Below are 15,553 nucleotides of genomic sequence, written 5' to 3'. Positions count from 1 at the left end.
AATATAGTTTGTTCAAATATATATGTTAACAAAAAATATATGCATCACAAAATGATCATTTAAATGAGGAACATTTTTATCTAACGTTTAAAATTTACATCATTTTTATCTAATATTTACAAATAAAATACATTTATAATATATAGGTAATAGGTATATATAAAAAAAACAATAAAAATAAAAAAATTACATGAAACAGATTTTTAACTATTGTATATAAAATGTACGAGCATTTTTTCCCGAAAAAATTATTACAAGACAAAATATTGAATATATACTTGTGCATTAACAAGGAGACGGAATACTATTTTTGTAGTATCGAGGAAGACTAATGCAATATTATCAAGTAAGTTTTATATGTTAACATTTTAGTTTTAAAATTACCTCTAAAACAAATCATTCAAATAATGTAAGGCATATACCAAAAATGTTCAAACAACTTCAGGTCCTAAATCTAATAGTATATCGGTTTCAGCTATAGGCACGTAACGTTATGAAGGCTCGTCAATCTTGAGCAGTACTATAGTTTTATCAACGTGAGATCTCTTTGACAATTCACGGTAATTTGGAATCCACATATGCACCACCTTAAAATGTAAAATAACAAAAGTTTAATAAATAATCTTTATCTAAGAAAATTATGTTTAATATATAATTCTATGATAATAGAAAAATGTTTTTTACTTAGTTAGTAGGTACATATTTTTTTCAAATGAGAATCCTACTTTTTTCTGTCAATTTTTGAATAGATTACTTTTTTGAAACTGTTGATACAGGCATATCTAGGATGTTTTAGCTTTATATTTAAATATAACATGTGGGAGGCTTTAGACACTTACCAATATTATAATCATCAATCTAATAATAATATTCATTTATATTAAAAATATCAAATATGAAATAGAACTATACACGACAACATATTTTGTAGAAATCTTAACCATGTTGTACATAATACCCAAAACACCCCCCCCCCCCCCCTTTGGTTACGCCTCTGTTTTGAAACATTTATATCGTAATTCGAACAAATAGTTTTGAATAATTTAACTTTGTATACTAAAAATGATAAGAGGTTTGGAATATATAGATTATAGGGATTATGATGATTTGAAAATTATAGTGATTAACATTTTATAATTTATAAAAATTGTCTGAATATAATAAGTTCTAGTATAAATATTAATTCTATTTTATAGAACTCAGAAATGTTTTCCTCAAATTTTGATTTAGATGCATCAACATCTTCAAAAATATTATCTGCTTTACAATTTACAGATTAATTTCCATTTGAAAAAGTAAGTTTTTATCTTTAATGAACACTCTTTAAAAGGTATTTGGTATACAAATTCCAAAATTATTAGAAGAAAAAATGTGAGAGAGCATGGTTGGTGAAACACTCTTTAAAGAATGTTTTCATAAGAGATACCGGCATACCGCATAAAGTTACATAATTGATTTTTATATAGATACCTATTTTATATTTATTATATAATATTTAGCTCAGATATTGCATTAAATGGATATATCAACATAGTATAAAATTTAAGTGTATATCTGTTTCTCCAGGATGATCTTCAAAACAGCTAAACCAATTTTGACTGGGTATTATAAGCCAATTTTATATCACATAAAAAGCTATATATTTTATCTACATTTGTTCATTTTTTCCTGGGTGAAGTTGAGTAATATAGCAAGTAAATTAATAATATAAAATTATAAACCTATAGCATAAATGCAATGCATTACCAATCCTTCCATTCCCTTTTCTGGTAACCAATCGTTCCAGTAACTCTGGCCACCACTTGTTCACATTTTTTCATTTGGCCAAACCACATCTATTCTACGGCCCAAGTTTATAGCATCGTATACTTGTAATGGTTCCGTAATCTGTTAAATATTAGGGTTTCAACATTGATACATCATAAACTAATGTTTAGATCATTGTGAATAATATTTAGTAAACCTACTATAACTTTGTGATGCATCGGAGAAATATCAATAGGGTTGCTATTGACAGATTCTTGTGATGAACTGGTGATTGGTGACTGTGACGACGATAACAGTCCTGCCAAGTTGGCCAAACTGGCAGAACTTGAATTTTCAGCAACATTAGCAGTACCACCGCTTCTGCTGCTGATGCTACTACCCACTCCACTTCCAATTCCACTCATTTCAATAGACTGATCTACTGCTGTTCTGGTGTCATATCCTGAATGTCTATTAAACTGGGGCATAGTGTACACACCCTCATGTCCGAATCCACCTTCATCATGTGACTGTAACAAAAATCTAAACAGAAAACAAAAATATATTGTATTATTTTATATTTTATATAAAAAGTTATATTATACTTACCTTGACCATACTCTAATGATAGATTTTTTTATCTCTCCCAAGCTTATTGATCCGCCTACAAGGGATGATAATTGTTCGTTGGTTTCAGCATAGGAAGTAGTTAATGGTGAAACAAAAATTGGATAACCAATAGGTTGATCACACGATGAATTTATTATGTTTCTTAGAGCTTGCTTGGCATTTTGTATACTACCACGTTCAGGATTACGATTTCTTAGGTAAACTAATTCCTGTTGTTGTCCAGCCCAAAGACCACGAACACATTCACGGTTTATTTTTATGACACGGAAACTTAAAAACCGTTTGTTTAACATAATTACTTTATACTCATCAGAACCTTCGTCTATAATAGTATGTCTATTAAATAAAATATTTTAGTTTAGTATACTTCATAAATGCATTTAAATTATAATTATAAAAATATATGGTACAGGTTTGTTATAAACTCGCCTGGGTGCATGAACATTTTATGGCCGCACTACTCTAGTTAATTAAATTTTAGCAAAGTATGTTATTAATATAGGCCATGTCAAAAAATAGAATGTGCTAAGACTGCATGTTTATAATTTGACTATTGTAATAAAACAAACTAAGAGAGTCCTGGTTGACACGGACGCAGTGGCGACTAGTACAAAGTACAGGCACCGTAGCGACCTAGCTACACATTACAAACCGTCAAAAATCAAGCTGCCAGACCGGGAATGAAACCCAGTCACTCGCTAGCTGGGCGATTGCTCTTCCATAGAGCTATCCGACCACACATACTTAAGATGTTATTTTCCTACGATATTTACAAAAATGTTTTCAACCAAAATATTTTAAAAACTTTTCTTGCAATTATTTATAGTTCTACCTTTATAATCGAACAGTGCAGGGGTATAATTAATATTGTATGCCCAATGAGTTCTTAAAGATACGGACATTAAATCAATATTTGATAAACATGTATTTTACATTAAGTTAATAGTGCTGGCCCCTGGATAAGAAATAGAGATTGTGTTTAGAGAGTGCTTAAATAGTATGAAGGTAATACCAAACCGTGTGTCACTTATTGAGTGTGACATAAAAATACATAGCAGAATTTTGGTTTCTGTTTAAATTTTATTTTTATTGCAATTTGCAATATAATAGTTATAATTTTTATTACCAAAATACTATTTTATTTAAATATATTATAACTGTCACCTATACTTTTTGTTATTATAATTAAGGATGGGGGAGCATTAATATATTAGTACCAAATATATTTATTTATATATATAAACATTACCTCCTATTTCAAAATGTGGCTTATGCCAGAATAAAAAGAGTTTATTAATAAAATATTCTATTAACTTACCTTAGAGCAAGTAATGAAGGCATTCCAGATAAAACAGCATTTCTCCAAACAGGATCTCTTTCATCTAATATCACTAAGTTTTGTTGATGGTAGTTTATAGCGCTGTACAAAGCAGCTGGATCTTCATATTCATCAGGAACCATAAAATGATTCTGTACATGAAAATAAGTTGGTTTATTTATTAATGTATATTTTTTATATATATACATAATGAATATTACACACCTGAAGAAGTTTCATCGACATCCTAATTGCTGGAGTTAATACTTTACGAATTAAGTCCATATCTGTAAATATCCACTCATCTTTTGTTGATGTTATACGAAAATCTCCTTTAAAAAGCGCATGGAGACCATAAAGGAAAAACTCCATACTAAAAAATTAATTGATGAATAAGTTTTAACTAATTATTACATGATTAGTGTTTACATACCTTGATATAGAAGTGTGTGATGCTAAACCCAGTGATCGTCTTCCCAGTAAGCTGAGTGCAAAGCATAATGATACCAATAATGAATCTGTACCTTTATCTATAACAATTTTTCGAATCTGAAAATACAATAATATGCTTAATTTGTTGACTCAGCAACTCAGCTTATTTGTGATGTTGACTCTAAAAAAATGCTTATTAACGGTTATTCAAATTGACTACTGTATTATTTAATAAACTATTTGTTAATATATATTAAATAATAGTTTATATGAAAATTACTAAACATATAAGCTAAGAAATTCAATATTTTAAAAAAACAATCTCAGGTCTGATGTTTTTCTAAGTTAGTGTTGATGGCTTAAAACATTTCATTATTACTAAAAGTATAAGTTTCTATAAACAATGAAAATTTTGAAATTTTTTCAATTTTTTTTATAGGTATGCTATTGGTTATGTTATATTATATTACTATTATAATTAATAGAAATATGAAATATACATTTTTAAATAAATGTATAAAAAAAAAAAAACAACAAATATATGGATCGGGCATCGCCGGACAGGATTTTTAGTGTAAAATAAACATAACTATTGTAATTGGGCTCACCAGTTTAATCATAATAAATTAATAAAATATCTTTGAAAATATATGCTGACGTGCAGTCTCCGTAGAATTGTATTTTGTATCCAATGATTAATTATTAAATTCAAATTTTAGACTCTCCTCACCTACTCAATGACGAGGTACGCTCTACATAAATTATACAGCAGGGAGATCCCTAGTTTTTCTTTATCTTACATTTTCTGTTTGGACAGCACAAAATCGTATCCACTCTAAATATAATGAACAGAAACTGTTGCGGGTAACACCACATGAAGGTAAGTCAAAGTCTTCATCAATATTTATATTAAAAACTGGGTCAAGATCCACAAAATTCTTGCTTAATGTTGTTTTCACTCCTTCTTTTATCTCATCTGATTCTAACCACTGTTGAAGTTTTGGTGATTTTATTGCATAATATATAATACTCTAAAATAAAACATTGCAATAACATAAATATTATATGTCTATGTCACACACATAAAAATACATTAGAATATAATATACTATAAATAAATACTATATTTTATATTATGCTATTATAATATCATTATTAGAAAATCACCTTTATATAATAGCTAACCAACACTTTCCGAAACTCAAATGCTCGTAATATTGATGAGGCATTAATATCTGATATACTATATCCTTGGACAACATATTTGGCTGATACTACTTGCCAAGCAAGCCACCGTTGACCAAGTGCCGCGTTTAAAGACAAAATGTGAAGAAAATGTCCAGGCTCACAGCAACAACATCCTGTAATAACATGTTTGTATAGGTACTACAAAGTACAAATTATATAAACAAGTATAAGCCATCCATTTGTATATAATAATATGTAGAAAATAGTTCTACCCATTTTCTGTTCCAAAAGAGAAGAGATAACTTATGTGCACGTCAAATGACAGTTGACGCTACGCGGACCCCCATTTCACCCTTCCACCGGGCTTTATTTCGATACGTGCAACGGTTTTTGTTTCTGCAGGTTTGCACTGATGTTTATACATACCGGCGTGTATTAAGTAGGGGATACACGCCACCAGACAAAAACCGGTCACCTCTTCGAGTCTTATCTTTTGGAACAGAGCATAATAAAATGTAAGCCATAACATTGCTAATGTCAAAAAAAGAAAGAATAAAACATGAATCCATCTACTCAGAATAAATCAGATGAACTTGTCTACTTCATGACCAGTTTTCAGATATACAACAATGTTTATACATACATACTTCTCTATAATGCTAACATTTGTAAGTAGATTTTTTAATACATACCTTCATTATCTTCAACACCTTCAGATATCGCTTCTACTTCTCTTTGCTGGCAATAAGTACCGTGAAACTCAAGTCCACGTATTTGAAAAGTAACTAAATTGTTTCCCATTTCCACAATGTGAACAAGACAATTCAAATAATCAGATGCTAAGACAAAACAGTCACCTTGTGACACATTACCCCAACGGCCTAATATGAGATCACCACAGAGAGTATGTTGTAGTAATCTGGTGAGGTGTTCATAAAATATTGAATTAAGATTATCATCTGCACCAAGATTTGGTTCTAAATGTGATGACAATTTGGTGTTCGTATGATCAACTCGTCTGGTATTATAATCTTGCTCCCAAAACTTTACGGGTCGTGGATAGGATGTTACAAATATAGTGCTTCCTAAATTAAATAACAAAAACAATAAATACTTCATATAATTTTCAACTTTTTAAAAAGAAGTAGAAACTTTGTATGATTGTAGTTTAATATTTACCTAAAAATGGATAAAGTGGCGAAGAAACCACTGCAGAAAAAAATACTTGAAGAAACATCATTGCAGAATGAGGAATAGAAAATGGTTGAGCAAGAGCATGAAAAACTGAACCCCAAGTAATTTGCCATGGCGCTATGTATGTAATGACAAATTGCAACTAAAGTAAAAAAAAGTTAAATTAATAATAAAGAAATCAGATATAATGCTAATTCAAATAACTTACCTTAAGTAAAAACTCATAGATTTTATCATAGGCAATAGCCATGAGATAGTAGTCAATAATGAAAGTTTCAGAACATTTTACATAATCCAATTGAAAAAACAGTACTGTAAATGCTAGTATATTGTACTGGTTGGACTGTTGTGAAAATGAACATCGTAAGCATTTAAGTGCGCATACTGATAACACCAAGGAACCTAATAGAACTCCCAGTTTTGTTACAACAATCATGTTGTCAGATGTCAAACAGCCAATAAACATCAGTGGATAGAGAACATTTCTTTCAAAGAAGCCTAAGTATACATAGACCTATAATATATTTTAAAACATATTTAGTACGCAATAATTTTTTTCAATATTTGTTAAATATAAATTATGGCAAAATAATTGTCCAAAGAGCGTTCATAATGAATAAGACTTACTTTTTCAAACCACATAATTTTAGCTAATTGCTTAACTTCATATTGATTATACTCAGATGGCTTTAATATGGGATGAGCAACACACAACCAAGGTAACTGCTTTCGCAATTGAGGTATTATATAGTGTAGAATAAATCCAATACTGAAAGTAGTACACCACATTACCTGTAAATTGTAAACTAATTAATACAAAATAAATCGTATAATTTGTTATTGTTCAGATTAGTATGTTTGTTAATATTATTTTTATTATGTTTCCATAAATTTATCTAAGCAGTTGGCAAGTATGGCATTGTTTTTATCAATTTCAAAATCGATAATTGGTATAACGCTATTTGCAATCAACTAGTAATATTGTAGTATATTTTATTATTTTACATTTAAAGTTTAAAAAATATATATATTACTAACATGACGGACTCGTTAAATAAAAAATATCAAATTTGTTATCACTCTATTATTAAGATTAAATATGTTATATTATTTTATTTCTATTTTCTGTAGTATTTATTTTTAAAATATTAAGAGTATAAAAAGTGAAAAGTATTTTTGCTTACTGGATTTAATTCTGGTTGTAAAGCTGAAAAAATATTGCTAGAATGAATAGCAAAAACAATAAGACCAATAATTGGACAAAAAATTAAATCTGTCTTCAGTCTTGCATTTATTGTATCTTGTAACTGTCTTGGCCAGTTGTCTTGAATTTCAATTTCATCATCTAATTCTTAACATAATATATCAAAAACAATTTTATATTGTTATTAACATAATATTTATGATTTCTTAAACACTAGTTATATTAAGTAATATTTACCAGAATTTGATTGTTCTTCACATTCACCTTCTTTTTGTTCAGAGCCTTTTTTCTTTGATTTTTCAGTTTCTTTTTTTGGCCTAGGACATTCCATATCAGGCCTAGAAAATATATCTTCATTGGGCCACAAATATGTTTTTAGAACATTTAATATAGGATCTTGATCACTGGAGCTGCGACTTAAATGGTAAGATATAGCAGTGAGCAATGCGCAGAACAAGGAGAAAAACACCTTTCTTGATGATCCAAGCCAATCATTTAATGCCATATACGCAAATCCATATAAAATAAACACAGCTAAGCAACTTTTTAATACACAATATGCTGATGCTTTGAGTGAACTAGTCGCGTTACCTCCGAATAAATGTATATCAATTTGTTCCAGAGTATACAAAAAAAAAGTATTAACTTGAGGTAATAATCCCAAACTAAAAGCAATTGGTAAAAATAGTAAAAAGTTTGATAAGAAATCATGAATAGTTTTTAATGTATATAAAATATGCAAAGTGAATCCATAGAATTTGAGTTGGTAAAATGTTCGGCCAGAGTTTAGTTGAATGTGTGTTAGTAGAAGTATGGATGAGAATAGTATGAAGTAAATTGGGCGACTATACACTACAATTTTGTTAAATCCATGTGTAGGAGATGCAACATCAGGTTGTACAGATTTAACTAAGGAATACTGACAGCCAGCCATAACAAAACAGAAAACAAATGCATGAATATCTCTGTAGAATTTTAAGTACAATACAAAAGCACCTAACACAGCAACTGATATAGCAAGAATAATGGTAATAAATAGTTCCCATAATGTTGGATTACGATCAATGACAGTTAATAATGCCAGACGATCAAAGTGAACTTTGAAACTTATTTTTTTGACTGGTGTGTACGTATAGTATCGTTTAGGTTTAGGGAATCCAACACTAGGATCCAGAAGATCAAATCGTAACTGCTGTGGTATTACTGGAAACTCATCTTTATAGTGTGGTCTGATATTTTCATGTTCGTGTTCTAAGCTTTCTTCAACTGACTGTAACTCTATTTCTAAATTTAAAAAGTTTATATAGGTATATTATATAAAATAAATAATAATTGAAACACTTGACTATTAGTTTAAAAGTGACATTTAAATATTCATTAAGTATGAAACATGAATGAAAAATATATAACTTAAGAGTATTTGAATAAAAAATTTAATTGAGTATTTCAATTTAAAATAATTATGTTTTATGTAAAATACAATGAAATGAAATATTAAAATTATTTTTTTAAATAAATGATGAAACTGTATGAAGATATCACTAACATCAAACAGTGAATTTTAAATTAATTAACCTTTATCTTTGGCAAACGCATCACTAGATGTAGAATAGACTGAACTAGCACACTTTGGATATCTCTTGAATGCTAATGCATTATTTTCATCTGGGAAACAGTCCTGTATATTCAACACATACAACATACATTTAAATTATTATTATTTTTTTACGTTGATACAACAATATCAATATTTTAAACTAACAGATGATACTGTAATGAAGTCTTGGCCTCGTTCCTCTTGTGATTTCCATATTTCTGAAAAGTTTTGTAAAGCCGCACGGTCATTACGTCTATTACTATTTTCTTCTACTGGTCTATCATCAATAAAATGTGGATTATCTAAATAAATATAATTATGATCAAAATAAATAAAAATAAAGTTTTACTACGGTTGACACACTTAAACTTTTAATAGGCCAATCACGTATAATTTTTTCTTGGATATGTAATTCAGAATCAGTGCTAGTAGAACTACTTTGCCTTTCTCCATCTATAAATAATAAAAACATATATTTAATATTTAAAGCAAGTTATTTGAAGCACTTTTTGTACTTGGTTTATTTTTATGGTCTCCAGATGTCGATGCGCCATTTCTACAGACCCCCAAATTAAGGATCTGCATTTCAATACCTTCATCTTCCCTAAAAATGTTAAAAATGTTAAATATAATACTTGTTAAATTGGCATACCTAATTTTAGAGTTTTACACCTCTAAAAATGAATAATATTTAAAATTATAACTTACATACATAACTGTTAAGTAATGTAATAACAGGTGATTATTTAACCATAAGCCACTCATTATTTAAAAAAAGTATTTGTTTTTGAAAAAAAAATTATTATGGTTTCATAAATGTTACATTTTAACATTAAAAAAAAATTATATATTTTTAATATTTTTGATCCTTATGCATTTTTAAGATTTACTTTTTTTGAATGACAACACAGTTTTACTTTCATATTCCAAAGCAGCATATTTTTTTAAGTATAACTTAAAATAAAAATTGAATTTAGTACAAGTATTTTATGAGGTATAACTTTATAAGTATTTAAAACTTAAATGAGTGAAGTAGTGGACTAACATTTTGAGGAGTAACAGCGTACTACTCGACTCCGCTCATCTAAACTTAAAATACTTATAACTAATAAACTACTCGTCCTAAATTTGATTTACTTGTATTAAAATGCTCAGAAAAATTTTATGCTTTTAAAAATGAAATTAAAACTGTTTGTTGTCATTCAAAAAAGTAAAAACTTACAACATTTTGATTGAAAAAAAAAAGTTGGAACAATTTGAAACAATGTAAAAAAATATTTTTAAAAACATTAATACTTTTTGAAATAATGAGTGTCTTACATTGAATTAATTACCTGGTAAATATAAGAAAACAATGTTACCTTTTATACATACAAAGAAAAGTAAAAGGTACTATTTGTAAAAATAATAATTATGAAGGTTTAGTATTGACAAAGTGCAACGTCAACAAAAATGTCAAGACTATCATTGTATTCTAAATCAAAACACATCAATCAAACAGAATATACTGAAAAATGTACTCAACTCATTTTCTATCGCAAAATTAAAAAAGAAAAATAATTAAAATCAGTTAATATTTTAAAATAATTACGTGTTAGGTTCTCTAAGTGCAGAATGGTCACCTTCAAGTTCTGAACTTCTATTCTTTTTTGTGTCTTCTACAATGTATTCGGTTGTGTCAAACATATGATGCAAAGACCAGTTTACAAGTTTTATGATTGTGATTATCAAACATACAATACTTGAATACAGTATCCATATAAACATCTCTGATTTAAACTTCAAAACAAATTTACAAAAATGATATTATTAAATATAGTTTTACACAGAAAAATAAAATAGGTAGATTACCAAATGTATAAAAAATGGTAAACAGAGTAAAATAAGCCATAAATAAAGATGGAATGTATTGGTAAAAATGCTGTGTTTCGGTTCGTAGTACCATCCTCCTGTGAACGATGCCCAAATGCCCTGACGCAATATGTCCCAAAACTGAGGATCCATTTTCACCACCAGGGATTTGATCTGTGTATAAATTATCAACTTTGAATACAAATATACATTTTCTAGAACACAGTTAAAATACAGTTACAAACTGTTAATTATTCAATGTCCATATAAATTATAAACAATTTAATAAAAATTAAATACCTTTGTACAAAAATAATAAATTATATACATATGTAAAATTTCATTATTATTAAACATTAAACAATACAATTTATAAATAAATCTAATTCCAAATAATATTGATTGGCATCACTTTAAATCAATTTTTGATTAAAAAAAATAATTTAAATAACCATCCAACAATAATTAAAATAAGGTTAGAAAGAATATTTTGTAGACCATAAATTTAATATGAAATGTTATAGGTACGCACATTAACTTGATTTTTTTTTTTTTTTTTATTGAACTTAAGCTTGGCGATCATGGCCATTAGTTATTGTATGGGATTATGAATTGTGGTTGGTAAAATGTTGTTATGGTTGTTACGGTAGGTAAACAACCATGTGTATGTGTGGCAAGGCTTTTACTACTATGAACCCTAGTGGTCGCGCATCCGGGAACTAGTATCAGCAGGCATTACTTACTCTCAGTCGTATTGCGCGACAGGTAGCAGCCAAAGCGCCGTGCCAAGCCACTAACTTAAATTTACTTATTATTGGAATATCATTTTTTATGTTGTTACTATAAAACACATTTAACTTATGAGTATAATAACTAAGTATAATAGATAAGTATATAGATCCATGCCTTATAAACAGATGAAACAAATTAAATAATTAAACTAGAAACATAAAATATTGATAACAAATAAATGTCATTAATAATATTATATAGCATTTAAGTGATTAGGTATATAAAAAAATAATTATAATAAAATAACTTAACAAAGTAAACACATTAAATAAAACAAATAATAAACATATTATCTAAAAAAAATGGATCAATTATTAGTCAGAGAATTTAATCATAATCTATATAATTCTATCTAATAAACGAGTATTAATGATTGATATCATTATATTATGACCTAATGAAGAAACATTGTTAATAAAGTAAATTCTTGATACATTATTGTTATTGCAAAAATTAAAACAATGAACCATTGATTATAGAGTAATTTATACTTGTAAACTAATATAACTATGATAATCTTAAGATAGAGGTAAAAACAGTGAGTTCCGATTAATGTGATCAGTGGTTTATACAATCAACAATTTATTGGAATCAAAAATGAAAATCCCAAACCAAATATTATATAGAAAAAAATATGCTTTGCTCAAAATGTGTTAATTTTACAGTACATTAGTATTTAAAAATTGTTATTGATTGTCGTCAATAAATAATATAAATTTTTACATAATATGGCAGTACCTATCCATATTGTATATTCAATGTTATTAATTATTTATTTAAATAACTTTAAATGTTTTATAAACAAATTGGGTGTCCGTCATCTTGAATGATAACAGTCATATAAAATTTAATTTCGATGAAATTCAGCACAACTGACATACTACAGACCGGATCTTTGTACAATCCATCTGTTAAACCTTAAGCAACTGTATTAGTGTTGGTTTTCCATTTGCTCCAAAAAGCAAAACAGTAGGTCGATAATGACACAAAATTGTCGGAGTGTGGAGAGTTTCATACAGAAATCACTCTTTTAGATTACTTAAAATTCTAATATACTCTACATCGACCTTACGTTAGCAATTGAAACAGCACGTTCAATACCTACTTGAATTCAGATCGTTGTTTTGAACAAAAAATAAAACTATTACACAATACAATTTGAAAAACGATAATATTTTATAACACTTTGTTAGGTACGATAGTGGTGGTCTGATGGTGTCGGACAGTCACGTTTGTTAACTATAAAATAATATAGAATATTATAACAAAGAAACACCACACGAATGTCGCTTTTAATTATTATCAAGAAGTACGTTATCAGCAAGAATTTTTGCACATTTAGCCCTTATCATGTCAGCAATTGGCAAAACAAATTAAGACTCGGAGCGCTGTCGACGACTATCGTATTGATGGTTAGGTTTTATGCTAATATAAACATTCAGTCAATATTCCATGTACCTACGGTCATTTGTTTTAGGGTTGCAACAAAAACCAAAATCGATTTTCTCAAAAACAGATTTTGCGTAAAAATTCCCGTTTTTCCTTAATTTTTCTTTTGTTTTTCACGTCGCTTTTGTAAACTACTAGGCAATATTAACTTTTGACCCCCTAAGTACCAATTAGATTCAATTTCCTATCAGAAAAGTTAGGTACTGTTGAAGAAAATCCAAGCACTTTTACTGTCCTAAAAAGGTGATGATAGACACAAAAAAAATAAAAATTAATAAAAAAATAAAAAACCAAAAAAAAATAAAAAACTAAAAAAAAAAACACACACATCGTTGTAAAATCAATACATTCATCGCTTCGCTCAGAATCTAAAATGTTATTCCATGTTATTTTTTTCGGACTATCACCAGCTGTGGCCAGTGGCTGAAGAATCTACCAACTCTACCATATTGAAAATTTGAAAGCGTAGAAAATTAGAAATCATTTATGAAGTCTTTCCTTTTTGTCTCTTTAGGCTAAGTCTTAACCATAATATACTCTGTAGTCCATCCTTTATACTCTATAGTATATAGTCTATACTCTATAGTCTATGATTATGATTGATCTTGCTGTATATTATATTATACTATTGTAATGTTGTCTTAAATGTGAAATATTGACAATCGTCGATAATTTACTTTTCTGGTAAAAACAAAACAACAAAACTATAAGCTATTCATATAAACTTACTATAATATATTAGTGTGTGATCTATAGGTGTAAACACCTACTATAAGTTACTTAAAGTTTAATTTCGTCTAAATTTGACATAAAATAGCTATAAAATAAAACTGTGTTTTTATATTTTTTATATTCTTTGGTTAAAGAATAACCTTCTTACGTTTTACCTTGTTTTAAATGTTCAATCTTTGCTATAAAAATTGAACATTTTATAAACTGTACAGTAGGTTCTAAGTGGGTCACTGTCATGGATGGTGTTAAATTTAAATTCAATAATATAATATCATTGTATAAGAAAAACGATTCTGAGCGAACACGGTCAATCATCCAATGATATTATCCAATAATATTAATGATATTACTAAGTATATTTGATGATATTATTGTGATTAAAGTAATTTATATATATCCTATTTACATAGAATATTGTTTTAAAGTTTCAATCCTTGGCTATAAAAGTTGAACATTTTATATATTTTTTACTACAAAATAATTATTAATTATTAAATCTGATAAATCTTGTCAACATTTGAACTTTATATTATGCTTATAAAAAATAATTGTGCATATAAATTTTTATGTTTTTCAACTGCTATTGCAGCTATAAATCAGGTCCCACTTAGCACAATATATTAATAGGATTTTCTACAAAAATACCAACTATACTATAGATATACAAACACTTCAGAAGATACGATAGGTATATACGAGATTAGATATCAGTTATTGAATTAGAATGGAATATTCTTCATATATTATTTTTATATGCACATCTCTAGAATGTCTACGGCATATCCATTGTATATAATTGTGTTAAATGCTAAGAATATTCGTTTTGGGTTATACTATAGATATTCGCTGTGGAACCGAGTATATTCGCGCGCATGATAATATAATAATATCATAATGTCACATGTTTACGACTGGTCAACGCCGGTTAATTTACGCAATATTCTTTTGTTTTCGTTAATTTGTTTGCCCGTTGGTCGTTGCCGTTTGAGTTCTTCGTAGTTCGTGCTATAAAAGGTTAGATTACCAACTTATATTTTAATCTTTATTTTAATTAGTCAAATCCTAGTCAATATACGTATCAATCTATCATGGTTAACTGTTGAGTTAATTACTTGTCTATTGTCTTGCTGATTGTATTTTTAAAAAATAGTCTACCTGGGGTGTTACTGTTTTGGTGTGAAATGTTAGTATATATTATGTTTCTGAACTACCTACTAATTAATGATAATTCAATTTATAAACTGTAATAATAAAAGAAGTATGTACCTAACCTATAGTTTCTCTTAGTCTGTTAAATTTTTTTTATTTACTTATTATATATGCATGAATATTGCATATTATAAATGCATTTAAGGTAATTAAATAGGTACCTACCTAATTATTATTATATATTTATTTATTTGTATCATCATCTACGACG

At 27.9% G+C, this 15,553-nt stretch overlaps 1 protein-coding gene across 1 annotated transcript; it reads right to left on the bottom strand.

Moving 5' to 3' along the window:
• Positions 1-249: 249 nt before the first annotated feature.
• On the bottom strand, positions 250-13,164 carry LOC132946856 (pecanex-like protein 1). Its single transcript, XM_061016957.1, has 22 exons — positions 13,058-13,164; positions 11,161-11,334; positions 10,901-11,088; positions 9,825-9,913; positions 9,673-9,762; positions 9,475-9,611; positions 9,288-9,390; positions 7,950-8,996; positions 7,693-7,859; positions 7,136-7,300; positions 6,717-7,022; positions 6,494-6,650; positions 6,007-6,399; positions 5,294-5,487; positions 4,927-5,157; positions 4,128-4,243; positions 3,920-4,067; positions 3,695-3,846; positions 2,356-2,712; positions 1,968-2,289; positions 1,722-1,887; positions 250-587 (listed from the first exon to the last, which is right to left on the bottom strand). The coding sequence occupies exons 2-21, from the start codon at positions 11,311-11,313 to the stop codon at positions 1,807-1,809; spliced, it is 4,596 nt and encodes a 1,531-aa protein (XP_060872940.1). The 5' UTR covers positions 11,314-11,334; positions 13,058-13,164; the 3' UTR covers positions 250-587; positions 1,722-1,806.
• Positions 13,165-15,553: the final 2,389 nt, after the last annotated feature.

This window comes from Metopolophium dirhodum, chromosome 6 (genome assembly GCF_019925205.1).
Source record: "Metopolophium dirhodum isolate CAU chromosome 6, ASM1992520v1, whole genome shotgun sequence".
NCBI classification, from domain to species: Eukaryota; Metazoa; Arthropoda; class Insecta; order Hemiptera; family Aphididae; genus Metopolophium; species Metopolophium dirhodum.
This window is presented reverse-complemented; position numbering and strand designations above follow the sequence as displayed.

Coding starts and splice junctions, on each gene's coding strand:
- LOC132946856 (XM_061016957.1), bottom strand. CDS start 11,313: ATGGATCCTCAGTTTTGGGACATATTGCGTCAGGGCATTTGGGCATCG. Junction 8,997..9,287: donor TGCGTTTGCCAAAGATAAAG/GTTAATTAATTT, acceptor TTTTAAATTTAG/AAATAGAGTTACAGTCAGTT. Junction 2,713..3,694: donor CCTTCATTACTTGCTCTAAG/GTAAGTTAATAG, acceptor TTTATTTAATAG/ACATACTATTATAGACGAAG.